The sequence below is a fragment of the Neovison vison genome, chromosome 5 (assembly GCF_020171115.1).
Source record: "Neovison vison isolate M4711 chromosome 5, ASM_NN_V1, whole genome shotgun sequence".
Classification (NCBI taxonomy): Eukaryota; Metazoa; Chordata; class Mammalia; order Carnivora; family Mustelidae; genus Neogale; species Neogale vison.
The window spans coordinates 28,344,960-28,372,055 of NC_058095.1; the positions used below are offsets into that span (position 1 = coordinate 28,344,960).

Below are 27,096 nucleotides of genomic sequence, written 5' to 3' on the forward strand. Positions count from 1 at the left end.
TGGGCTGCCCCACCCCTCTCCACTCCTCTACCTCCCAGAATTATGATTGGATGCCTGTGTCACACACAGTCTCACCAGACCGGATTACTTAAGGGCAAGATTTATATCCAAATCAGTTTTAATACGTCCCATAGTAGGTCTCAGAAACTACTTCCTGAATAAATAAACGCAATTTGGGGGCCCAGGAATTCTTGTAAATTCTCATTAAGGGATCTCACTCCAGGCCCAGAGGCTACCCTAAGCCCTGAGCTCCCTGCCCTGGCTCACTCCACCTTCCTATAGGATCTGGACATGGAGGAGGCAGGGGCAGCCAGCTGCAGGGGCCGCCCCCAGTTTGGTCAAAAGCATGCTGGGCTATTGTCCCCGCCATCGCCATCGGAGACTTAACTGCTCCGACACAGCTCCTTCATCTATCTACATGTGATCATTAGATCAGATCAGCCACTGAAAAAACTCGGATACCTACGGAGGAAAGTAACCTGGAGAGGGAAGCAAAGGGTGGAAGACTGCAGTCAGGTAACCAGCGTGTCCTCTGAACTGCACTACCCCTCACCGCCAGGTGGTCATTGTCTACTGATACAAAACCGTGGGTTTGGTGTGGCGAGATCTTGTTTTTGGAGACAAGCCAGAAATCTAGATTTTTCGGTGAGGGCTCCGTTGACCGGGTCTAACTCAAACCTGTAGACCTTTTGCCAAGTGGAGGTTGCCAGTTTGGGATGAAATACCAGGTGACACTTGACCTCCTTTCTGGCTCTTAAATTACAGGAATTTCAAGAAAGCGGCCTGGATACTTATGTTGGGGGGGGTGGGGCAACCTTTTTGGTTTTTTTAAAAAGATTTTATTTATTTATCAGAGAGAGAGAGCGCACGCACAAGCGGGCAGAGTGGCAGGCAGAGTCAGAGAGAGAAGCAGACTCCCCGCTGAGCAAGGAGCTGGATGCTGGGATCATGACCTGAGCCCAAGGTAGCTGCTTAATTGACTGAGCCACCCAGGCGTCCTGCGGGGGGCGGGGGGTAACCTTTTAAGGACAAGAGTCAAAAGTCCGGGGTTCCTTCTGGCAACTTCCATCGCGACCCTCAAACTCCCGGCGAGTGCTGTCCCCCGCCTATCACCAACCACCCCCACACGGCAGGCTGGGCGAGGAGGAGCCAATGACTGGCTTGTCCCAGGGTGGGCCAGAAGGCAGCCCCTCAAAGTGCCAGGTCCAGGAGCAAACCCGCCGCCTCCCCTTGCCCTGCACAGGGACGCCCACCGGTGATGCCAACTCACCTAATAAATTCCCGTCAGAGAGCCTGTCAGGGCCTGGGAAATAAATAATGATATTTAACATTTTGTAATAACAACAATTAACCAGTAAATAATGTCCTTTAAACTGCAAACGCTGGAGTAAATTAATTCTTCTAATGAGCTGTCAGGCGCGGAAGAAAAAAAAGGACCCGTTTCCTTTGGTGCCACGCGGCTGCCGTGTGAGCAGCAGGGGAAGCTCACCTCGGGCCCCGGGAGCTCATTACCGGGAAGCACGCGGCTCGGGGTTCCCGGGGAATCGGCGGGCCCCGCCTGTTCCCACGTGGCGCGCGCGGCCGCCGCTGTCCTCCCTGCACCCCGGTGCCCCGGGCCCGCCGCGCTCCCGCACCGCTCACCGCCAGGTGCCGATTGCCGAGGAGCCGCGCGGCCAGCATTTCAATTAGAGACGCCCAGCTCCCTGGCCTTCCCCCCATCCCGCCCCCGTTGCCCAGGCCCGCGCGGAGCCTCGAGGTGGCTGGGGGCAATGAGCTGGGGACAGAGGAGGGGGAGAAGCCCGGCGCGCACCCCTAAGTCCTTGCTGCGTGACCTTGGAGAGCTTTCTGCCCTCTCTGGGCGGGGACGTCGTAAATGGAAATGTGAAGCTAATCAAACCAGATGTGATTACTTCTGAGCTCCCCAGAAGCCTGCGACCATAAAAAGACACCTAAGAGTAAAGCAGCTCTTTATGTACTGATTCGGAGTAATCTCCAAGATATATTGTCAGGTGACAAAGGCAAGGCACAGAACAGTGTGCGGGGTAGGCTACATTTTGTGTATTAAAAATAGGAAGAAAGAAAGAGAATATGTGTCCCTATTTGCTTGTATATGTCTAGACAGGAAACATATAATAATGCGCTTGCCTCTGGGGAGAACTGGGAGACGGGGTGTGTGTGTGTGTGTGTGTGTGTGTGTCTTTTCACCCAATGGCTTTATGACCACCCTTATGTTTGGAACCATGGGCAGTTATTACCTATTCAAAAAAATAAAAGACAAAGCCACACGCGGCAGAGGACATTCTTGACTCTCAGGAGCTTTCGGGAAGTGAGAGCCACAGGGGCACCAATGTACCAGGAGCCTACCTGAAAACCCTCAGGAGAGAGCGCCCTGCCTACCTCCTGACCCATCCTAGAATGCAAGTTCCTGAGTCAGGAAGTCCTTTGCAGTATCTAATCCCATTCCCTCCTGCTACAATTTGAGTTCCTCTCCAAATTCTGTCTTTGGTGGGTGGAAGGGCAGGCAGTCATGGCCCTCTGGAACCACATAGGCCTGGGTGTGAATCTTCCTCAGTCATTCTCTAGCTGTGTGGTCCTTTGTGTCCTTCTCCATTGCTAGGGTGTAGAATCTGGACGTCCCTGCCTCCTTTGGGGAGGACATGGGAGGCTGAGCTCGATGAACAGGCATCCATCTCCCACAAGGGCCTGCCCAGGCCCTTTGCTCCCCAGGACAGACAGAGACCCCTTTCATGATCCAGGGCCTTCTGGTCTCCAGATTTGTACCTCCCACAACGCCCAATGTTGGCCCCCAAAGGAGATAGATGTGGGGCCTCGCTGGGGCCAAGGGCAGCTTTGCCCACTTAGCACCTAAATTACCATGCTCTAAATCCAGAACAGGCTGAGGGATAGTGTTGAAGCTGGAAAATCAGCCAGACCCCAGGCTCAACGGAAGCACCTGGAAGGTGTGGGAAGGAGGGGCCTGGGGTTTGCTGCACCAAGGCTGGGGGCGAGAGAAGGGTCCAGCTCCTAGGCCCCTATTGCCAGCTGACCAGCTCCATTTTGTCTGTTTGTATCCTTGCCTTCCTCATAAGGAGTCTCCTGATTAGAGAGCTTCTTAGCTAGAATATATTTGAAAAGCCCTGACCTTGGCCGTTCAGTGCACACTCTGCAGCCTGTCCCAGGCCCCACTCCTCATCACCTAGTTACATTAACAGGACTGGGGGAGGGAAAGGGAGTACATTCTGTACTGTGGGAAGATGGCCAGCTTGGCCTCCTGACCCTCCTGTGTCCTCAACACCCTCAACTCAGTACCTTGAAAATCAGGGTGAACGATCAGGGAATAATTACTGATTGTGGGGATGTCTGAGAGTCTCTCTTCCCTGGCAGCCTGGAGGAAAAGCAATCACCTGACAGGATCCAGGGAAGGGGGGGGCGGTGGAGAATGAGGGCTTCTCTGGTGTCATCTTTAAGACATTGTCAGTGGCTAAGGCTTATGGGAAGGGAGTCTCACAGACCTGGGTTCAAATCCAGGCTCCAACATCTATCAGCTGTGTGACTCAGGACAAGTAGCTTAACTTCTCCGAGCTTTGGTTTCCTCCCTACAAAATGTGGAGAACCGTTCCCTATCTCTTTGGGCTGCTGTGAGGGGTAAGGAGGTATAAAACACTTAGCATAGTGCCTGAGCATAGAGTAAGCCCCCAGTAAAAGACTGTTTCTGTTCTGGTGAGCTATTTGCTGCTCTGCTACAAAAACTCCATCTCCAAGACCAAGACCAAGAAGGGCAGTTGTCCCGCCTCCTGAGTTAGGCAGACCTTCTCTTTGACTCCCTGATTTGGGAGGCAGCCTGGAAAGGCCTCCAGGCTTGGTTTTTTGCAGAGGGCAGCGGGAAAGAAAAAAAAAAAATTGGAGCTGAAGCCAGCAAAAAGGATCCCAACCGCAAGTCTGAGTCAGCTCCTCCTGGATCTGGGGGTTCCAAAGCCTTCCTCAAGGTCACACGACCTCCCAGTCACCCTGCCCTCCATGTGATGACCGCCCCCTTGGCCTGAGTCCCCTTGAGGGCCTGCCCAGGCCCCCCCGAGAGTCTGCAACACAGGCTGGGAAAGCGCTCGGTGTTCCAGTGCGCAGCGGAAGCTGGGTCTTAGCCACACGGAAATTAAAACCAGCTTGCCCAGTGCTGAGTTACCATGTCGCCTGAAATCAGATTGATTTCTTGGGCTTGTTGTGACGGCAGTGTTACAATTGATTCGTCTGGATGGCAGGGAGTTTATCTGTTTGGAGCTGTCTGTCATTGATCTGAATAAGCTTCTAAAATAGCGCAAATACCTGGCCAGGGCGAGGTCGACACCAAGCCTGGCTCAATATTAATTATAATAATGAACAGGCATGAGCAGGGCTGGTTCATTGCCTGCCCTTAGGGCTGGCCTCTGTGAGGTTTTGTGTTTAATATTCCTTGCAGGCCAACCCAGGCAAAGAGTGGGTGGACCCTCCGCGACTGGGGGAAGTTTGCACGGGACAGAGACAGGACTGGTGCTGTTGCAACGTGAAAGGTTTAGGTTAGACCTTAAGGAGGACTTCCTCATGACTAAAAGAGGTGGATAGAGCCTACCATTCACTTATTAGCTGAGACAGGCTAGTTCTTCCTGTGTCTGTTTCTTCTGTAAGGTGGGGTTTATGATACTTCTTGTAGCTGCTGCTAGAAAAGAGCACAAAGCGAAACACTGGAAGCCTCTTCTGGTTCAGAGAGAAGCAAAAGGGTCCGACTCTAGGTAAAAAAGCGTCTGCCTTTCTCAGCTTTGGCACAGAGTAAGCATTCAATCAATGGAGTTGTTATTATCATAATTATTGATTCAATGAATATTTATTGAGCGCCCCGAGGAAACACTGGTGAATGAGCCATGATCCCCTGCCTTTGAGATGAAGCCTAGGTTACTATGGGAGCCAGAACAGCCCCCCTTGTAGGCTCTCAGGAACAAGGGGGGAGCCCTATGGGTGGGAGACAGCTTGGAAATAGCTCATGGAGGCCAGCAGAGGAGCCTGAGGACCTCATGAGGTGGCTGCCAGTCCCAGGCTATGTCCCCCCTCAGTAGACAACTCCACTAAAGATCCAGGGGTGCCTGCACGGCTCAGTCGGTTAAGCATCTGCCTTCGGCTCTGGTCATGATCCTGGGGTCAAGGGATCGAGCCCCACATCGGGCTCCCTGCTCAGCAGGGAGCTTGCTTCTCCCTCTCCCTCTGCTGCTCCCCCCTGCTTGTACTCTCTCTCTCTCTGTCTGTCAAATAAATAAAATCTTAAAAAAAAAAAGAGCCCCTCCAGAATAACGTTATTCCAGAAGAGGAGAATCCTTTCTTCTAAGGATCTGGCAGAAATGTGATCAGGCTTGGGGCTCAGGTCTGCAAGAAGCAAAGAATAACAAGCTGTCCTTGACAACACCAGCTGACGAGCAGCAAGAAGCATGGAGGCTGAACCGATATCAGGACTTCCCGGCTGCGCTTTGGAGGGCCGTGAAGTAGACCCTGGAAGGAGAGACTCCCAGGCCTGTCTGGGAGCCTGGTCTGCTGCCTTCTTTGCGACAGTCCTTGCTCTGTACCTGCAAAGCTCTCCTCTCTCTTGCAGCTTGTGGCTGGCAGGGACCCCCATGGCCAGCCTTAAGAGAAACATCAGAAGAAAGTTAATAGCGAAACGCTCTGGCGGATCTAATTGATTTTTTTCCTGTTGGTTCCCTAATATAGGCAACACTGTTCCTGCCGCTTTTCTGGGCTGGAGATTATGTCATAAATAAAGAGATTTGCTCCCTATTTCCATGTGCTTATCTTTAATAAGTTAAGAACTCAACAAGCTTTAGGAGGACTTGAAATAAGCAAGGGATCCGGCAGTGGCTTCGGCTGTGGCAGTGGCAGTGGCAGTCACAGCTTTATTTCAGCAGAGAGGGGGAGGCAGATGGCTGAGCCCGGTGGGGGTAGAATTTGCATCCTGCACTGGGCTGCCCGGGATCCAGGCTCAGCTGGAAGAAGCCAGGAGCAGGAGGGAGAGGCAGGGGAGGGAATTCAGAGAGGCCGAATGAGGCAGAATGGATGGGCAGGGCCCCCTTAAGGCTGGGGAGACCCTGGGGATGGAGAGGGTAGGTTCTAGAACTAGCCTGAGTTCAAATTCCGGACCCATCATTGCTTCCCAGCTGTGTGACCTTGGGCTGTGTTCCTCAGCTCTCTTTCCTCATTTTATTTTATTTTTTAAAAGATTTTATTTATTTGACAGACAGAGATCACAAGTAGGCAGAGAGGCAGACAGAGAGAGAGGAAGGGAAGCAGGCTCCCTGCTGAGCAGAGAGCCCAATGATGCGGGGCTCGATCCCAGAACCCTGGGATCATGACCTGAGCCGAAGGCAGAGGTTTAACCCACTGAGCCACCCAGGTGCCCCTCTTTTCTCATTTTAAAGATGATTAATATCATCTGTCTGGTTGCGTGGGGCGCGGCAACAGGCGAAGAGCTTAGAAAAGAGCCTGGGACAGGGTGTACATGCGATTTGTTAGCCAGCCTGTGACCATAAAGACACGGTCTAACTCCATGGACCTTAACCACTACTGAGCCTCTGCCATGTGCCAGGCTCTGGGTTTCACCGATGAGTGAGACACTGCTCAGCTGTGACTTCAAGGAGTACCAAGCCAGCCAGCACCCCAGCGCCTGTGACTAGCATAAGCTGGGTGGCCATTGTTTTTTTTTTTTAGGTTGCCCTTCTTATGCCCCAGTCTCAAGGCTCACCCACTCTCCAGTTCCGGACATGCCATGGATTAACTCTCGTTTCCTTGAAGCTGACAGGGAACAGAAACTGCCAAAAACAGCCCTCCTCAAAACTGAGGACAGGTGCCACCATCCACCACGCGCTTAACACGTGCCTGGCTATAAGGACCAGGATTTGAACCCAGGCCTGTGGACTTCCCCTGCTCTAAGCACTGTCCTCTATTCCTCATGCTGTTCTGACAGTCACAAGCATTAACGAAGCACACATAATATACAAAACCCTCAGCTAAGAGCTAAGGGGATATAAAAGTGAATATGACAAGCATTTATGGAGTCCCTTACTCTGTCCCAAGCCTTCCTACAGTTTCTCTCACTGAATACCTTTCTGAAAGGCAAGTGGTACCGTTTTCCCTTTCTCTCTTTCTTTTTAATATTTTACTTATTTTTTTGGAAGAGAGAGCAAGAGAGCATAAGCAGGGGGAGCAGCAGAGAGGGAGAGGGAGAAACAGGCTTCCTGCTGAGCACCGAGCCCAATGTGGGGCTCCATCCCAGGACCCTGGGATCATGACCTGAGCCAAAGGCAGATGCTTAACTGACTGAGCCACCCAGGCACCCCTGTTTTCCCTTTCTAAGTAAGGAAGTGGAAGCCCAATGAGGCCCAGAAACTTGCCCAAGCAAAGCATGAGGTTGGGATAACTTGAACCCAGACCTGACCTTCAAACCTGGGCACTAAGCCCCTGGATGAGTGGTCTCCCTCTCCAGGGGGTCCTGCTCTCACAAAGCACTAACATGGTTTCAGAGACACCAGCAGCTGTCCCAGCCCATCCAAAAACACCCCACGTGTGCCCACCCTTACCCTTCTCCCCTCACAGCCACTTCCCCCACTCACTCACAGAAGACGGAGGGCAGACCCATCGGCCTTAAGCCAAGCTGTTGCTTATCCTCAACCTCAAACAAGGTTCCTTGGCACCTTCACTCCTCCTCTGAGGAGGAAATCAAGGCTCAAACATATGTCAGGTCTTGGTCAGACCCTCTGACTCAGTGGGGTTGAGACCAGAACCACACTCCCCCCTCCACTTCCCAGTGGTACATGGGGCCAAGTCAGTGATCCCAGGATTCTGTTCAGCAACCCCATCAATTTCTGCAGCCCATCTGAGTCAGATTATATGAAGTTCTACCTTCATGGGCAATTTTGGAGGGGATCAGTGTCAGTGTAGAAGCTTTTCAGTGAGGGATAAGACCAAGAAACTGTTTTAAACCCCTCTCTGCAAAGGGGCTTGAAGTGGAACCCTCCTCCCTCCCATAGGTTTTAGGTGACCCTTTTCCGGGAGGAGGTGGTTTCCCTCTTGGACCCGCATTTTGCACTCACCCTCTCTCCTCCAAACCATTGTCCAGACCCATAGATTCTGTTGCTTTAAGGATTGGTGACCTCACAGTTGGTTGCCATGGAGACCATTGTGATGTCACATGCAGAGGACAAGTAGTTCAAGGAGGAGTGGAGGGTGGAAATGCATGGCTAGAATTGAGGGACATCCGGGGTTTCTGTCCTCTTTTTATGCCCAGGAAAGGAAGTGTCTGGAGCTGTATTCCAATATCTGAGGGAGACCTGGCCACATTTCCCTATGTTCTCCTGAGATGAAGAGACCTCTGAGACCCAAAAGAGGGGTCAATGAAAACAAACATCAGAAACAGTCCCCACCCTGGGGTGGTAAGAAGTAGGCTGCTTTGGGAGCAGAAAGGAATGAGGTTGGAAGAGGAACCACGGGACTGGAAGACCCCCATGGAAGGAATGATGTCGCCTCGCCTTAGGAAGCTCAAACCATGGGAGACAGCCTCTAGGCATTTATTATCCTGTTTAAGCACCTTGCAGAGATAGACACGCTGCATCACAGTGACCTGACACTCAATCTCCCCTCCCTGGTCTGGGAGCTCTTTGAGAGCTCTGCCTCCCCCTATTCCCGTCAGGTCCTGGCACATAAAGATGTTCCCTCATTCAGTAAACAAATGAGTGAAAGGGTGATGAACGAAATGGGTAGGAAGTTGGGTAGGAGGAGGGAACGCATGGACTGATGGATGGATGGATGTACGGGCAGCTGAGAAGGGTAGATCACGAATAGCTCCACTAAACTTTGGAGCTCTACACCTGCCTACCTCTCTAGCAGATCCCAACACATCCTTCTTTTCTGTGATCCAGCCACAACAACCATCTCTTAGTCCTGCTGACCCCAGGACTTTGCACATGCTGTTCCCTCTGCATGGAAGGTGTTTCCTTTCCCTCTTCAGTCAAGTTAACACCAACCCCTCCTGCGGCTTTCTACTCAATTACTGCCTCCTCAAGGTAGCCTTCCCTGACTGGGTCAAACCCCCAGTTTGTGAACCTCACCTGAGTACCTGGTTTGTTACAGTTTATATTTACTTGGGTGGCTCTGGGTAGGGTCTCCATTCTAGACTGTAAGCTCCGATCCAGCAGGGCCAATGTCTGCTTTCATTCCCCTCTGTACCCCAGCACTTAGGACACTGGATATGTAATAAATATTTGTCTAATGAACAAGTTAATAAGTGACCAGCCCTGCCCTCCCCTATTCCAAGCAGCCTACCCTCCCTGGACCGCACCAGAGGAGGAAAGGTAGGCACAGGCCCCCTGCAGGTGAACCCAGGACACAGGCCAGAGGTTTAGGGAGCCTGAGGTCCCTCCCACACCTCCCCCTTCTAAGGCCCATGGGCACCTATGCCTTTCTGCTCTGCCTTGTTAGTACATCTTGGTTTAACCATGAACTGCCTACAAACCACTCAGCCACTCAGGCCCTCCGTGTCCTCATCTGTACAACAGGGATAATAACAGTACCTACCTCAGAGAATTGTTGTGAAGATGTAGTTAAATCCTTCAACCCAATGTCCGGTAACAGCAAATAATAAATGGTGCTAGTATTTTTATTTTTAAAGGTCAGGAATAGCCCATTGGATTCAGGGGCTCATTTCCAAAAAAAATGAGAATATAATACATTTTTGTGAATCTGCTTTAGACGCAGGTGGCAATCTTTTTAATTTTTATGTATTTATTTTTAAAGATTTTATTTTATTTTATTTTATTAAGATTTTACTTATTTATTTGAGATAGAGAGAACATGAGCCAGGGGACAGAAGGAGAAGCAGGCTCCCCACAGAGCAGGGAACACGATGCGGGGCTCAATCCCAGGACCCTGGATCATGACCCAAGCCAAAGGCAGAGACTTGACTGACTGAGCCACTCACCAGCTCCTGAAGATTTTATTAAGTAATCTCCACCCCCAGCATGGGGCTTGAACTTACAACTATGAGATCAAGATCAAGCATCGAATGCTCCACTGACTGAGCCAGGCAGGCGCCCTTGTGTGGCAATCTTTTTAAAGAGGCAATACTTACAGCCTTTCCATAAAATATGAGCCAGTTATGAGCCCATTCCTTATGTAATGCCAAAGCTTCCTGCCTGGGTTTGCTCAAAGAGGAAAACTCAATTATCTTCTTGCGTTATTCAAAGCAACCCCCCCGCAACAATCTTGCATCAGTCATAAAAAGGATACAGAGCATTCTTTTGACCCCAGCTATGGCTTGACCCAGAGTGAGTACTGTTTGGGACAGGGGTGTGAGGTCAATCTGGCTGGGATAATTGTCACGCCCCCCCCCCATTCCTGCCCTAATTCTCAGAAGTAGGAGGAGTTGGCCAGGGATTCTGTCGGGTTGAGGGGCTCCCCCTGACAAAAAGGAGACCACCTTTGGGTCAAACACCTCCTCCTTGCTGGTCCGTTGCATAAACACCCTCACATCTATTGACCAAGATTTCAGGACAGACCACTCAGGCAAGAGGTCAGTTGAGCACCCTCGCGGGTTCCCCATAGGAAAGAACTGAGATGCCTTTGAGGAAGACTGGGAAGCTTTGATCTCCCACATCCCCAGCTGACTGTAGCTTCCTGAGGCCCAGCTGCCAGGGGCAGCCTCAGGATACACAGAGGGTTTTCTCCTCCTTTCTCAGGGGATCGCCCTACCTGGTCTGGTGCCCCACCCCTTCTTCACATGGCCATCACCCTGGTACCAGGGCCCCAGGCCCAGAGCCATACCACCATGAACCCCATGCCTCTGGACAAGTGTATTTTATGTAAGTTCAAGTACTAGAAATATTGAGTTCAGGGAATTTTATTTCTAGAGCCCTCTATATTTCTCTGGGATTATCACCTGTCTTGGTTCCCTCCCTCTCCTGGTTATTATCTTTGGACCCTTTCCAAGCCAAGCCACCTGACTGCTTGGGGAGAAGGCTGCCAGCATCATCCCATGGTATTTGTGGGTCTGGTGAGAGTAACCTCAAGGGATCATTTCTTCGTCCGTATCACCCTGAACGTGTCCACACTGCTCACGCAGGCCTGGCCTTGGGAGCTGGCTTCACCAAGGGACTCCCAAGTGCCAGGGAACGTTGTGGTGTGGTGGTGGAAGGGAGACCTCAATCTCCCCAAGTTAGGGGGGGCTAGGCTCAGGGTGAGCCTCAGGGTACAGAGGGGAGGGAGAAGGCCAGCTGTTCTCTTTTCTACTCCATGCCAACCTAGCCTGACACCAAATTAATAGCATTCAAATGAGATGCAAAACATTATGCAAATCTAGAGGAGAAGGCCGCTCTCACGGGCCTCTGGGCCTTTGGAAGGCCAACACCTTAAGCTCTATCCTGGAGGACCCCACGGGCTCCCTTCAACTTCCACACTCATCCCTTCAGCACCAGCTGGCGTGAAGATTCCAATGAGACTGGAGTGACCCTCTCAAGGTCCTCTGATTCATGCGCCTCCCCTAGTCTCACCTCCCAAGCACCCGGGGCCTCTTCAATTCTGAAATGGTGCAGAGGCAGCTACAGAACTCGGCATAGCCTCCCCCTGGATGCCAGGATTCTGGATCCCCACTCATTAGCAGTATATGCAAAATAGATGCAGGGATTTTTTGCATCTATTTAATTGTCCATTAAAACGGCCCCACGCCCGTCACCTCTGCACGGGCCCAGGCTTCCAAATTGCCAACCCCCGCTGCCTGCAAACACCATGTGGTTCCTTCGCCTGATAATTGCTATGGTGTTTGTTGAGCTGTATTTGCATTTGATTGTCATTTAACTTTCCATCTTTCTCCTTCAATCAAACTCGGGATCAGGCTGTTGCAATTGATTATTCATTTTGTTTTCAGCCCCTTGGTGGGTTTTCAGAGTTTCCTTTATTAGTGCCGCAAACTTGAACCCTGGGACTTCTGTCACGTGGAGGGGGAAAGGCTTCCTCCCACCCATTCCAGGGCTCCTACGTGAAAATAATGTGGCCAGCATTGTGGATTTTGAGTCCTATTCCCAGTCTCTCTGTCCCAGCACCTGCCTCATTTCTGCCCAGCCAGTGGCATTAAACATTTATGGAGCTGTAGAGGATCAAAGGCCTTGGCTGGGGGTGACAGGCAGGCTGGAGGCCTTGGTTTGGAGCTGGAAAACAGCTCACATCAAACCACTATGTGCTGCTGTCTCCATCCATCCTGGGCTCTTGCTACAGTGTGGTCCTGCTCGGAGCAAGAGCAAATGCCCAGGCTCCAGGACTCCCATTTATGAGGGCAGGGCCCACCTCCTACCCCTAAACTCAAAGGGTTGACTTCAGGTACTCCAGGAAATACTATCCCGGCCTGTTCAAGATGCTGCCAGGTCTGGGAGCCCCCTCTGAGGAGTAGGTGGAAGTGAACCCACAGCTCTGTGTCCCCGGGAATCTCCAGAGGCAGGTGGCTGGTAGTCTCTTGCTCTTGCTTCTCTAAAGCCCCCTAACCCCCTTGGCTCCACAGAAGATGTAGCTCTGGTTCGAGAACTATCTCGGAGGAGACTAATTTTCTTCTCCTCTCACTCAGAAAGCAAGTGTCATCCATGTGAAGTCAGAGACTTCAAAATAAGTCACCAGTGCTCCTGTGATCCTGCAAATTGATGGGCTGTTTGGAAGTGGCTTCTCCAGAGACGTGGGCTGGTTGTCTGCCACTGTCTGGACAGAAGCTGCAAAGGTCCTTGGGATTGGAGAGCCCCACTTCTCTCTCTCTCTCTCTGGCCCTCAGTCCTAGCACAGCCATTGTAGTTAATTGTAACTCAGACCCCTACCCTCCAACCTTCAGGGTCAGCCCTGAACCCTTCTCAGTTACTACCACTTGCTGTGGTGCTTAAAAACCCACCTTAATAATTCCAGACTCCCTTGTTTTGGTGCAGATATCTCTGTGATGGGATAAATCCTTCAGTAGAGCCCCCAAGAATGTCTTGCAACTCAGATGACCACCACGTCTGGCCACAAGCCGCCCCACATCCTCCCTCTTAGATCTCTACAAGGATGTCCCACTCTACCAGAGCCAAGCCTTCTCACTGACCCCAGACTCTCTCGCATTTTCCACCACTTCGTCTTCGTACACACCACTTTCTCAACTTTGGATGTCCTCCCCGTTCCTTTCCACTGACTGAAACCTAAAACTTATTTAAGACTTTGTGTCAGTCCACCTGTTCTGCGTGATGCTTTCAATGACCTCCCCTCACTGCCACAAGAAGATCCTGTCCCCCTTTTCCAGGATCTCACAGCACTCGTTTGGCACCAATGACCTGCGCTGGGCTTTAGACAATCCTCCCTCACCACCCTACCTCCACTACTCCCGCATCATTTATTCACAAATATTTATGAGGAACCTACTATGTGCCAGGCACATAGTGAGCTAGGTTGGGAATGAAGGAGACAGATATGCAGTCAAATGCTCTACCACTGAGCTATACCCCCTAGGAGATAGATATGTTTTGTGCCTTCTAGGAGTTGACAATAAATGGAGAAGACAGACAATTAAGCAACTCTCTCTGAGTTCTGGGCAGAATGGGTCTCTTGGAGGACATAGACAGGGTGCTTGACAAAAACTCTACTGCTTCCCAGTCTGGGCCAGTCTCCACCTCAGCCTAACTGGGAACCCATTTCACAGGGACAACGTTGACCATCTTTAGGAGGGAGAGACAACCCGGGAGCATTATTCTTCCCATAATGCAGTACACACCCATCCTCTGAGCTCAGGGCAGAGTGCTGCATTCTGGGACTTGTAGTCTCCATTGGATTCTCTCCTGAATGCTTACCTTAGTTCAAGCAATAGGGAAGGAGACCTGGCAAGTTCCTGGGTGTCACCATTTACCTTTCTTGTGAGTAGTGTCCACCCCAGCTGCCTGGAGACAAGCCTCCCACCAGCCTCCAAAACACCGTGAATCATCCTGTCATACAAAGCTCATCCCTGGGTCATGACTCGCCCTCATTTTCCCAAGCTACTAAGTTCAAATGGGCCAAAAATCAAGGAGAAGGTCAGGAATACCTTTAAAGAGGAAAGGAGGACTCTCATGCCATTTACCAGCATTTCCCCAAACTTCCCTCAGCCACAGAACCTTCTACCTCCCTCTTGTCCTGACAACTTTTTCTCTCTTCTGCACCTTTCCTGGCTTCCTCTCCTCACCTTTGATTCTTTTGTCAACCATCCTCCCCCCACTTCTGCCAATCTTCTGCCACTGTCCTCTTTTTTTCTCAGCTTCTTGAAAAGACTGTTCAAAAATCCTCCATTCCACAAGTCACCTGCCTGCTACCTGGGATTCTTTATGGTAGTGGTTCGGTTGAAGGCGACTCCCGAGAGCCCACAGCAAGAGGATCTGGAGAGATCGTGATGAGCTGAGCTGGAAGACAGTGGAGGTAGTAAGGATCAAAAGATTCTCTGAGGAATGAGACTTAAGACGAGAAGTCTTGCCACCTGCTTCCAGGATGAAGTCAGGAAGGGTACTGGACAGTCACTAGGTTCTGAAAGCTTTGGGGAAGAGCCAAGTTCATGTGAAAAGCACTAATAAAAAAGCTGTTCAGCCCTCCTCTTCCTCTATGGGGAATATCATCAGTCACATGGTCATGTCCCACTGTGTCCACTGAGGCTCAAGTGAGCCTGTTTATGGAGCCAGAAACCCCTAAGTCTAAACATCACCCTCAGGGATGACACAGCTCTGACTGCCCTTTCTGCTGCCCTATGACTCACTGGAGCTCCTGAGCCCAAGCAGAGCCATGGAAGTTTATTTTTCCATGTCCTTGAATGGCAGAGCCTCCCTGGCTACTCCCCTGAGCTTCAAGTTTCTATCTAAAATAACCCTAGGGAAAGGCTCCCATCCTCCATGCCTGTCCCATTTTCTCCCCCAGTTCCAGGAAAGTGGGCATGGATAGGCATGAAGGGTCTGTTCTCACTGGCTGTTACTTTGGTTTCTCTGGTCCTGGGGGTGGGGGGTGCATGTTGCCAAAACAGGGTCCTGGAGCTCCTGGGCTGCATGAGGACAGAGAATGCTACCTTCAGCTGCCCACAGGTTGGCCCAAGTTGCCTCCTGTGAAGAATGTCTTCCCAGGACGCGAGTACCACTGGCTTTTAACTATAATATCGAATAATTAAGCTTTTCTGTGAGCACAGTTTGCTGCTGATGCAGCTGCCTGGAGCCCTGGCATTTATTGAGCGCAAAGTAATAATTTATTGTCTTTTGTATGCTCAAAAGCCATCTTCATTATGAGCCCAAGACGGAGCTGCCACAAGGGCACGCAGGCCTCGCCAGCTGCCTCACTCGAGAACATCTTCCCAGGTCACCCTTGGTGCCCTCAGGTACCAGGATGGGGTGGAGAGAGGTGGAGAGGGGGTTGCTCTTTCATGGAAAATCAGGTGAGGACCCCACTTCCTTGGCAGGCTGTTAATAAGGGAAAGGGTGGCAGGCTTGGCTGGGCGTGGGCAGCACGGAAGGGAGGGGGCCGTGTGCCCACATTGAGCAGGGCAGCTCTTCCCCTGAGCCGGTGGCGGCGCGGGAGCCTGTGCTCCCGCCGCTGGGTTTTCTGCGCCTTTGCTTGAGACTTTACGGTAAACGCTCCTCCCGCGCCCCCGCCCCCAGCCCCGCGCGGCGATCCCCGGCGCCGACGCCAGGCGCTGGCCGTGGTGCTGATTCTGTCAGGCGCTGGCGGCGCGGCGGCGGCGGCCCCGCTCCCTCTACCCGGCAGGACCCCGCTGTCCCCCGCGCCTACGCCCCGCCGAGCCCCCCGCTTCCCCGCCGTAGCTCCGACCCGGGGCGCGGCCGCAACCGGCACCATGCGCTCGGTAGCTCTGCTGCTCCTGCCCTCACTGCTGGCGCTCCTGGCTCACGGTAAGGGACCCCGGCGTCCGGCGGCAGGACGGGGGCGGGGGCGGGGGCGGGGTCCCGGGGGTGGGAAGAGAGGACCGTACCGCCGCCCAGCCTCGCGCATCTGGCTGCCCAGCGCAAGCACCGCGCTCCGCCGGCTGCGCTGGCCCCCGCGCCGGCCAAGCCGGGCGGGGCGCGGGCTCCAACCGGCGGGAAGCTGCCGCGGCTCCCGCCATTCGCGCCCGGCCAAGACCTCGCCTTTAATCATCTCCCTGGATCTAATGGGATTTCTCTGCTGCAATTCATCACGCCACCCCCTCCCCTCACACACTCACGCGCTCACCCGCGCGCTACCTCGCCACACTCCAGGCGTCTAGCAGCGCCGGGGCGCGTGCAGGAAGGGGGAGAGGGCAAGGGGCGGTGAGTCTGGATGGTCTTGCTGGCCGCCCGTGGTCCCGCCTTCCCTACTGCCCGCCAAACTTCGCTAGACTTTGCTGCCCGTACCGGGGCCCCCCGCGTCCTCACTGCGGAGGGACGGAGCCGGATGGCGGCCGGACCCCGGGGTTGGGAAGTCGTTCACCTCCCACCGCTTCGCGCAGCCACGCCGGAGTCGGAACCTAGAGTACAATTCCAGAGAGAATCTCGGGGGAGCGGGGCCCCCAGATTCGGCTACTTGCTCTGATGGGCCGCAACGGCTGAGGTCCTGGGCTAGGGACTCTGCACCAGAGCCTCCCTCTCCGAAGTCCTTTCCTTGTACTCTCCGCCTTGCCCACTCCCGGAGCTTTTCCTCCCTCCCGGCCCGCGGACCTGCTCAGCCCCCGCCCATCCCACGGCCGCAGACTCGTCGCAGGAGGGCAAGCACCCTACCCTGCTGCCTCCGGTCCTCTGCTCGCAGTCGGGTCTCCAACTTCATTGGTCCCGGGTCGAAGGAAGCTTGGCCTGAAGTAAGCCCCAAGGGAGTGTTAGGGAGAGGATGAAGGCTCTATGCCTCTGGGGAAGGAAGGTTTCCAAGTCTCGACGGGACCTGCGCGGCCCTGGCTCAAACATTCACCAAAGCTACAGACCCCCAGGTCTTTCTTCCACCGCAGCCGGTAGTCTGGTGGGTTCGCCTGCACCTTGCTTGGAATTGGGACCCGCTGTCCCTCAAAGTATATGGTTCATAGCTTCTGATGTAGAGTGGGGAGAAGGTGGGAGTTTCTAATCTACTCGTTGGATCTTTTCAGGCCACGTTGGAGGTCAGGGCAGCGGGGCCAGGCCCAGACTGGGCCTCTGGATGGCAGTTTTCTGCGCTCTGCGTCCCTAGGGATGCAGAAGCTGCTCTCTGAGACTCCCAGGCTTGGTTCGGTGTGGGTGGAAGGGAGCCAGGTGTCCTCGCCCCGCCCCCTGGCTGCCCTAGTCTGTTCCTCTCTTGACTCCTGGTCCTCCCTTGGTGCCCAGAACTCAGAATCTAGTGTTCACGTTGTGGGCTGAGGGTGGGGAAAGCAAGGAGACCCCCAAAACCCCACCCTGCTGGGGGCAGGAAGAGGAAGGAAGAAGCCTGCATCCTTGCCCAGCCATCTGAGGATGTCCCTGGGCGTCTGGGACTCCCAGGTCTGGCCACATCTTGCTCTGGACACCTCCCCTGGCGCTCATGCCTGTGTTTGAAGCCTCTTTTGCAGGTGTGTGGGTCTGAGTGTGAACGTGTGAACTAGGGCCCAGTGTGTCTGGAATAACAGGTCCAACCAAGGATGTCTGCCCCTCCGGAGGTCTGGATGTCGGGTGAGGGCTCAGCAGTGAGCCAGTGAGAAGAGTGTGTAAGGCCGCTAGTGTGCAGCGCAGCCTATGCCAAAGAGCTCCCTGCAGGGCTGGAGTGAGACTGCGGGTCTCCAGGAGGATGGATGGCTGGTGTGGCTGAGAGTTGGGGAACCCCCACTGGGCATAAGTGTGCAAGTATTGGGAGGAATCTGTCCACTGTGGCCAAGAGTCTAGGTGCCCCCAGCCAGGATCCCTCCTTGACCTAGCTGGACCTCTCCAATGCCAATGGGGCCACATACCCAAGGGGCTAGGAGTTCACCTGCTGGGCAAGACCTTTATTTTCACTCCCCAAGGGAGAAAAGGAAGCAGCCATGCAGTGCCAGGCATGAGGAGAGAGGACCTGGACCAGAGCAAGCCCTGGCATGCCCCTCCATCTCCGTGGAGATTCCAGGTCCTAGTGGCTGGGGGACTGAGTTGTCTCATTGAGAGGCAGAGCATTTGGCCATCTCGGGGCTCCTGGGAGCTCCAGCCAGGAGAAGGCAGGCCTCGAGCAGTAAAGACCTGGGGTTAGGGTTAGGCAGTACAGCGCAAGGCCTGTGGCCTCAAGATCGCCCCCACCCCAGAGTTTTGCTCACACATAGGTTGAGGGACACAGCTCTGGGCAGCCCATGAGATGCCCTGGGACCCGCCCAGAAGTGGCACAAGGGCCCCAGATGTCGGAGGCCTTAGAGGTGGGGTGGGGGGAGGAAGAGTAAGATCACCCTGGGCCTGGCTCAACCCTTCTCTGGATCCCACCCCGCAGTTGTACGGTGGCAGGAGGGTGCGTTAATATCGGTCTCTGGTTTGAGGGCCACTGTGGGCCACCGTGATCCTCCTGACCAGAGGATGGTACCCCAGGGATCCTGCCACATGGAGGAAAGCCGTTCTCTGGGAGGGGTGGTGTGTGCCTGGGCCTGCTGTGTCAGTTTAATGATTTTTAATGAGCAATTACCTTTAGTCATTCTCCTAATTTCTGAATATCAATAAAGTTAATTAAACTCTGCGTGTGTGAATGTGGCCTGGGGAGATTGTGAAGGTGGAAGTGGTACAGACTGGGGTGGGGTAGGGTCTCTCCTGGGACAGAGGCTGCCTTGCTGGCCCTGTGACCTTGGACCCAATGCTTCCAGTCTCTAAACTCTGATGAGAGTGTGTGGCAGAAAGAGGGAGGGAGGGGACCACAAACAGGGACTGCTCTCTCTGTCAGGAACCAGGGGATGGTGTCTGGGAGGCAAGGCTTGGAGGAGGAAGGAGAGAAAGAGGAGGGCTTGGCCTCAGGAGTCCCAGTGCGGAAAGGGTTAACAAACCAGGGCTGCTTTAACCTAAAATGGTAATTGCGGTTTCCTGTAGACTCCATGGGAGGTGTGGAATTCTAACAGTACATTTCAAAACCTGGGGGCTGCAGCCTAGGCCCAAGCCAGGTCTTGCTCTTTGCCCCAAGTCTGGCACTTTGGGGTCAGGAAGTGACTGCTGGGGATAAGGCCCCATGGGATGCAGTCACATGTCACTCAGAGCCCCAGAGGTATACATGGTACACAAGAGGCTTGCCTAGGCTTCTGAGGAGACTAGAGGACCCAGAGACTAGAAGGGAAGTCTGGGCTGGCTTCTTGCCCCTCGTGGGTCTAGGCTCATCAGGCTTGGCAGGGCTTGGCGGCTGTCCCAGCCTCCTCAGCAGGGTGGCAGCTTAAAATGCCTTGGGGACAATAATGGGGAGTGAGGCGACACAGGGGCTGGGCTTAATTAGAAACTGGGCTTAATTAGAGCTTTCATGCCCCTCCCACCTTGGCTGCCTGAATGCTGGGAGGAATTCTAAATGTCGGCTTCCTTACCCCTTCCCTCCACCCAGACGTAGATGTCCAAGTCCTCCAGCGTGCCCACTCCCTCCTTGTCCCCATCCCTCCTAGCCCATTTGGTCTGCATGTGCTGGATGATCTCAGCTCAGGGATGTTACGCCCCCACCTGGGCAGAAGTGTCAGAGCCGGGGACCCCACCCCCCCCAAACAAGAAAGATGGGAAAAAAGGGATTACTTTAGTGAAGGAACTCTCAGCCCTGATGTTGAAGAGCACAGGCCCCCTGGGTGGCCCAAGGCGCACCTCTGCCCTCTCTGAGTCTCCACTGTCTGGAGTGCTCAATGTACATTTGCACGATCTGATGGTTGCCAAGCCTAGGAGCACATCAGGGCCTCCAAGGGCTTGTCAAGTCATGCAGATTTCTGGGCCCCCAGCTTCCTGGCCTGCTCTGAGGGAGAAAGAGCCACCATCTAGAAGTAAGAGTCTGGGGAGTGGGGGAAACAATGTTGCTAGCCATGGTCAGCAGCTGGGAGGTGTGGGAAAGACAGAGGGAGTCTTCAAGTCCCCTTCCAGACTAATTCCAGCAGGAAGCACCAGGTCTAGGAAGCCCACTCACCCAGCTAGGCCAATCAATCCACCAAACCATCCATATTCTCAACAGCTTCTGGGCTCTTTTCATTCCTTCTGCATGAAATTCTTTTCCCCTCTTGGGCCAATCTCACTCTATATCATGCTTTGGGTTTTGCCTCGGTTGGCACTTCCTGCAATTCTTCAGCAGTATTTTTGGTTCTTCAGGGGAAACCTCATCCGACTGGACCTCTGGCCTGGGTCAGGGGTCTCTCGGCCTCCCACCAGCCCCCACTTTCCCTCATCAGGGTACCCATCTTGTTAGGTCTCAAGTGCCCAGCTGCTTGCTGTTTCTCTCCACGGAGCAAGACTGAGCTCAGAAAGGAGGCAACCAAGTCTGATTTGCTCAGCCCCTCTCTCTCTCGGGGCAGTTCCAAGAAGTCCTATTTGGATCAAGTTCAGGGTCAGTAAGGAGAGGTGGGTGCACAGCAGCAGAGCCTGTGCCTTGAGGCTGCGTTTGCCTAGCAAGCACACTATTTTTACATAGATTGTATGTTAGGATTTTTTTTTCCTTTTCCTAACAGTTGGCCAATTATCCCAACTATAAATTATAGCCTTGACTTAGTTTTTTCGTTCCACAAATTATGCTGTCACATCGTCAGCCTGAGGTGGCTTGGGGGTGGGATGCTGATGGCCATTCTGAGAAAGCTCAAGCCTCTCTCCAGCCACCCCTGCTTGTGTCCCCAGTGGCACAGAGCCTGGCATATGACAGACATTAAATACATGTTGAATAACTTCATGAGTGTTGCACGGGCAGACAGCAGTGGAGGTAAGCCCAGAGCCCGGTCTTCTTGATTCCCTCCCACAGCACCTGCCTACCACCTCTGCCAGCTGAGAGAGGTGCCCTGTATGAAATTAAGGACTAATGAAAGGGAGGGGCAACCCCATGTCCTCGGACTTCTCACCATAGCTCCCCCTCCATCTCAGCTTCAGACATCCTCACAAAGCTCAGAGGGGCCAGCATGAAACCTTGGGAGCAGCTCTCAGCCTAGCATGTCCTTGAATGGGAAAGTGGGGGCCTGGGGTTCATCTAATAATTCATGTCCACAGAGCTTTCAGAGTCTAGGTGCCTAGCCTGCCCCAGCTTTCCTCCACCTCTCCTGAGAGAACAGTCCCTAGAGTACCTATATCCATACTTCTCTCATTCATGCCACAGCCAGGAACGGAAGCATGAGGCCTGGCCCAGAACCCTCAGACCGAGCCTCTCACGTGCTCTTCTAGTTATTTATTTATTTGTTTATTTATTTATTTAACAGAGAGAGAAAGATCACAAGTAGGCAGAGCAGCAGGCAGAGAGAGGGGGAAGCCGGCTCCCGGCTGAGCAGAGAGCCCGATGCAGGGCTCGATCCCAGGACCCTGGGATCATGACGTGAGCCGAAGGCAGAGGCTTAACCCACTGAGCCACCCAGGTGCCCCTCACATGCTCTTTCTATTTAATACAAGAGACTAGTTATTCCCACTTTTCAGATGGGAAGACTGAGTTTCAGAGAGATTAAGTCACTGAACTTGGGCTTCACTGCCATTAAGTAGGCTACTCCAAAGTGCCTCCCTGTTTTGCAAAACCTGGCTACAGACAGCACTGTGTCCAGCGCTGCCCAGACAGAGGCAAAGCTTTAGTACAAGCTCATGGGAACCCAGGCGACTGTCACTCATTCTCATCACCATGATAACAGCAATACTAGCAAACATTTATTAGGTACCAGCTATGTGCCAGGCACCATACTAAGCGCTTTCCATACCTTAGCTCATTTAGTTCTCATCCCAACTCTAGATAGAAGTTACTACCTGCATTCTATAGACCAAGTTCAAGCCCATGTGGTTGCACAGAACTATAAATGTCATCTAACTTTCTTGCACATTTCTGATGATGGCAGTGGCTTGGCTTCCTGTCTACTCTCTTCCTTGCTGCTGTAGACTAGGGATATTTTATCTTGCTCAGTTCTTAGTGGCAATGAATCAAACATCCCTTCAGACACTTGGAGCCCAGAGCAGAGTCTAGGAGTCAAGTGAATCTTGGTCTTGGGGACCTTGGTGAATGAGAGGACCAGTTAATCCTGTCTTGGCCTCCAGGCTGCCCCAGCCTAACCCCTCAGCCCCATTGCTGAGGCTCACCCCTCCCCCACCTTCCCCCCAACCGGGCAGGAAAGCCCAAACTTGCCTGAAGCTCAACTCAGCTCCTAGACAGGGCCGGGTGCCAAGCCTGCCCCAGCTTCCCTCCACCTGCCTACCTGCCACCCAGCTGCCAGCCCAGGGAGGGGAGATCGATGCTGCAGCCGCCGGCAGTGTTGTTGGCCATTGATTGTTGAGATTTCTCGGCGGGCTCTGGAGCAAACAAATCTGCCGCTTCTCCAACAACAACCTGGGTCTCCAGCTTCAGTTTGCAGTCTTGCCGGCAGGCAGGCTGGCAAGAGAGGTGGGGGGAGGGCCGGGGGAGGTCCTGGCTGGGCCCAGCAGGGACAAGGGACTTTGCCAAGAGATGAGAAGAAACTGAGTGGTGATGGGAAGGGAGGGCCTTGGAGAGACTGGTTGAAGATGCTAGGGTAAACCCCAGACCCTACTCGTGTCTTGTTTGGGCCAACCTCTACAATTTTGCTTAGCCATTTTTCCATTCCTGAAACGCTATCCTGTGTCCCTCTGCTTATTTCTGTTCTCCCACACCCTCTTTTCCTGATCATCCAGCCCAGAGGGCTCTCTGTCCTCTAAAAGCTAAATACCGGGACGCCTGGGTGGTTCCGTTGGTTGGACGACTGCCTTCGGCTCAGGTCGTGATCCTGGAGTCCCGGGATCGAGTCCCACATCAGGCTCCCAGCTCCATGGGGAGTCTGCTTCGCTCTCTGACCTTCTCCTCACTCATGCTCTCTCTCACTGTCTCTCTTTCTCAAATAAATAAATAAAATCTTTAAAAAAAAAAAAGCTAAATACCTCCCATTAGGAACTTAGCCTGACAATCCTTCATCCACCCATCCATTCTCCATTCAACAGCCTTCTATCCAGCCCCATCAGGTGTTTGATAAGTAGGAATACAACATGATCAATGCCCTAAAGGAACCCAGTTTAGAGGCGGAGCTGCCTTCTTAATGATAAACTCAGCTGTCACTGCCTTCTCAGTTAGACCTGGACCCTCTGATTTTAATGAAATGAGATACAAATGAGATGCCAAACAGCACCTACGTGCTCCAACCCCTGGCCTTCGGAAGCACAGGAGATTCCTAGCCAGGGACTGCTCTGGGTCAGTTTCTTGTCTGAGGCTAGAGGACTCACCTTTTAGGTCTTTGAAGGTCCAGTAAGCCTCTGGGACCCTTAGGGCAGGCCATTGTGGTGCCCTTCATCACAACTCTTCCCATCTTTGCTGGGACTAGGTGTCCCCTAACCCCCAAAAAGAGCAGTTGCAGGGCCCCTCCTGGCAACAAGTCATGTCCATGCTGCAGAATGCAAGCAGTGGGTCTCTCCCTTCCTCCCCCAACCCTCCCACATCCCCTGCTGTCTCCAGGATCCCAGTCAGAATCCTTACATCAACCTCAGCATCTTCCTTGGTCCCCCAATCCTTCCCTCCCCACGGGATCCTCCCTCTACCCTCAGGACCCTCCTTTTAGCTGGTCATTGGGCTGGAAGGACAGAACTGGAGAGCCCCTATGAAAAGTGCCTGAACCACTGAGCACCCCCTCCACACAGATGCTCATTTGCATGCTGTTTTAGCCCCCCCCCCCTTTGCATGCTTGCTCCCTATTAAAGGCACAGAAGCAGACCCTGCCTCTCCCCACTCCTAGACCAGATCCCTCCACCCCACCCCCCATTGCTTCTCCCTCCCTCCCAGCACAGCAGCTGAGCACCAGCTCCTTTGTCCCCCAAGCAGCCACCTGCTGAGTGTCTGGCCTGGGTCCCATCAGCCAGCAGGTGCCTAGGGAGTCCCAGAGCCTGGGAGGGGGGCTATCGGGGCAGTGTGGAGAGCCAACTTATGCCTCAGGGAGGAGGGGACATCCTCTAAGGAAGAACAGAAGAGTGCTCGTCAGCGAACCAGACCCCCCAGGACTTAAACCCAGTTCTGGCTCTTGCTGGCTGGGTGAGCTTGTGCAATTCACGTCACTTTCCTTTGCCTCCATTTCCTTGGGGGTTCATGGCACCTGTCCCACCTCTTTCACTGAACATCACGGAGATCAAAGGAAATCAGAGCCAGTGGTACTGGAAGGAAACCAAAAGCCCCACTTGGGGCCGTGGCCTCCGGGATCCGGAGCTGTCCAGCACCAAGAAGGGCTGATTTTCAGATTGTCAGTGGAAGAGCCCAGTGACAGACTGTTAAGGCAGGAATGCGGAGGGAGCACCAGCTGGTCCAGGTCTGACCAGGAAGGTGAGACTAGCAGGACGGAGGGAGGAAGGATGGATTCAGGGTGCTTCTAAGGGCCTTCGACCCTCACTTGCTGCTCTGATGGACACTGTCTTAGACATCATTTGCATCTAGCAAGGGGATGTGTTCGTGAATTGAAACATCTGGTCCAGCAGCTGGCAGCCCCCCTCCTGTCATGGGGCCCTATTTTCTGGCTAGTTAGAGGCAATGGGAGAAAGAGAGTCGCCTTCTTTTGAGGACAGAAGAGCCTCTGGCATCTCCAGGCAAAGGTGTAAAGGTGGGATGAAACAAGGCATGCCCGAGAGAGGTCATTTATTTATTTGTTTATTTATCCAGCCTCCGCTTCTTCCTTTTCCCTCATTGCCCATTCACTTCTTGCCCACCCCCTGGTTGATCTCTAGTCCTGCCCTGCTGGGTCCTTACCAGCCAGGCCAGGAAGACACCTGCTGCCTAAGTTGAGGTGGTATTCCTGAGACTCAAACCACCTGCGTGGTACCCTGAGTCTGGTCACTGTTGCAGCCGTGTCACTGACACTGCCCACTGGCCTTTCCCAACCCTGGGCTTCAAGCAGATGAGACTGGAGAGATCAGAGAAGGAAGACTTAGCCCTCTCAACTCAAAGCGACCACACACCCAACCTGGCAGAGTCCTTGGAGGTCAAGACAAGGTTGAGACAGGAGAGAAGGCTGAAGGGTTGGGGGCAGCAGAGCTGGGTCTCTCTGGTATTCCTGAGGGTCTTGGGAAGAAAAAGCCCCAGATGTGCAAAGAGCTGCATCTGTGAGCCTCTCCGCCTGGCTTGTTCTTCTTTCCCTGGGTGTCCGTGTCCGTGTGTCCCTGCATATGCTTCTATCCCTGCACCGTAGGGCTGTGGTCCTGGTGGAGGCACAAGAGGCCCCAATTGAGGCTGGTGTGTTTCCCTCCCTGCAGCCCCCTCCATTCTTTTCCTCCCCAACCTTGGGCACCACTGACCCCTCAAGGAGACTTGTAACTGGCGCTGCTGCTGCTATTTTTAGCAGCTCTGCACCCCTCCCCTCCCCCACTTAGCTTGCTGGGGAAGTGGGGAGGATGAGCAGAGCCTGGGGAGCCTCACAGTCTGGAATGCTGGGTAGGTAAGGCCCTCTCCCCTCAGTCCTACAAGTCTATGGAGGCAAGGAGAGCCTGGGCTTGTCCGTAGGTTCAGGGCCCATACCCTGGGGCAGATTAGGCTCCATCCCATCTGCTTGGGGTTGGGAGAAGGTCCCTGACTGTTCTCTCCCTCCTTTCTCCCCAGGTTCCTAAGAGCAGAGCCCAGGTCTCCAGTGACTCTTCCCTAAGCTCTTTGGAAGTAAGGCCAGAACTCCTAGGTCTTCGCCCATAGAAGCTGAAGTCAGAGGGGAGCTCAAAGTGTCGGGAACTTCAGTGTAGGGGGCTAACCTGGGCTAGGTGACCTCCCCCCAAGACCCCCACCCCCGATTTCTGGTGCTGCCCTGGCACTTCCCAAAGTGATTTCAGCCCCAGACTCTTGGTGTTCCTGGGTCCCACCCCACCACTGCCTCATCTCCTCTGGAAACTGGCACCAGCTGAAAGGGGCTAGGATACAGCAGTCCAAAGGGCATGAACTAGAGGACGGAGTGGGGAGGCAGCCCCAGTTGGCTTCCTTGGAGTGGGTGCCTGCCCTCTGGGCTCTGAACGCCCTTGCGTTCTGAGGGCCTTTGTTCCTCTGTCTCTCTTCTGTCGGTCTCTTGAGCTTAGCAGGGCAGGGATAGCCCCAGGTCAGCTTCTGGGGCCCACTAGAGCACTTCCCACCTCTGTCGAGTTCTCTAACTATGGGATGGGGCAAATTAATCAGGCAGTGTGGGTGAATAGGCCAGCAGATCCTGCCACACCATAGGTGCTCAAAAATATTCAATCCCTCCCGGGGTTCTTTTCTCACACCTCCATCCCCCACCTCCCAGCTTGTCTTCCCCCAATGCACATACATGTATATATTCATACATAACACAAACACATAATTACTTGCACATGTGTACGCACATACACACAGCCTAGCCTTCCAAGTTCTCAACAAATACTGACCAACATAGAGAGATGAGGATCCTGAGCTCCACTGCCATACAGAAGGCAAGTGGTAAGTAAAAGAGCACAGTGTCCCATGCTGTCAGTCCTCTCCCAAGCCCGCACATATACTCCTGCCCAAGTGGTTCCATCAGCTCCTGAGCGTGGGAACTCCCATTAGGAACTTAGTCTGACAATCCTTCATCCACCCATCCATTCTCCATCCAAAAGCCTTCTATCCAGCCCCAGCAAAGGCGGATATGGACGCTCTGATGGACACTGTCTTAGACATCATTTGCATCTAGCAAGGGGATGTGTTCGTGAATTGAAACATCTGGTCCAGCAGCTGGCAGGCCCCCTCCTGTCATGAGGCCCCAACCTATCAAAGGCTCTAAAACACCAGAGTCCAAGTACTCTATAAAAAAAGAGACGGGGAATGCCTGGGTGACTAAGTCATTAAGCGTCTGGCTTCTGCTCAGGTCATGATCCCAGGGTCCTGGGATCGAGCCCCACATCCGGCTCCCTGCTCAGCGGGGAGTCTGCTTCTCTCTCTCCCACTCCCCCTGCTTGTGTTCCCTCTCTCTCCATCTCTCTCTCTCTCTCTCTGTCAAATAAATAAATAAATAAAATCTTTTTT

General features: G+C 53.4%; 1 protein-coding gene across 4 annotated transcripts in view; it reads left to right on the forward strand.

Moving 5' to 3' along the window:
* Positions 1-15,843: 15,843 nt before the first annotated feature.
* SEZ6 (seizure related 6 homolog) overlaps positions 15,844-27,096 on the forward strand; it is a 44,702-nt gene continuing 33,449 nt past the window's right edge. For all 4 annotated transcript variants that reach the window (XM_044248272.1, XM_044248273.1, XM_044248274.1 and 1 more), the window contains exon 1: positions 15,844-15,920. In XM_044248272.1, the coding sequence (XP_044104207.1) occupies positions 15,866-15,920 (55 nt within the window). In that variant the 5' untranslated portion in view covers positions 15,844-15,865. The remainder of the gene's footprint in view (positions 15,921-27,096) is intronic.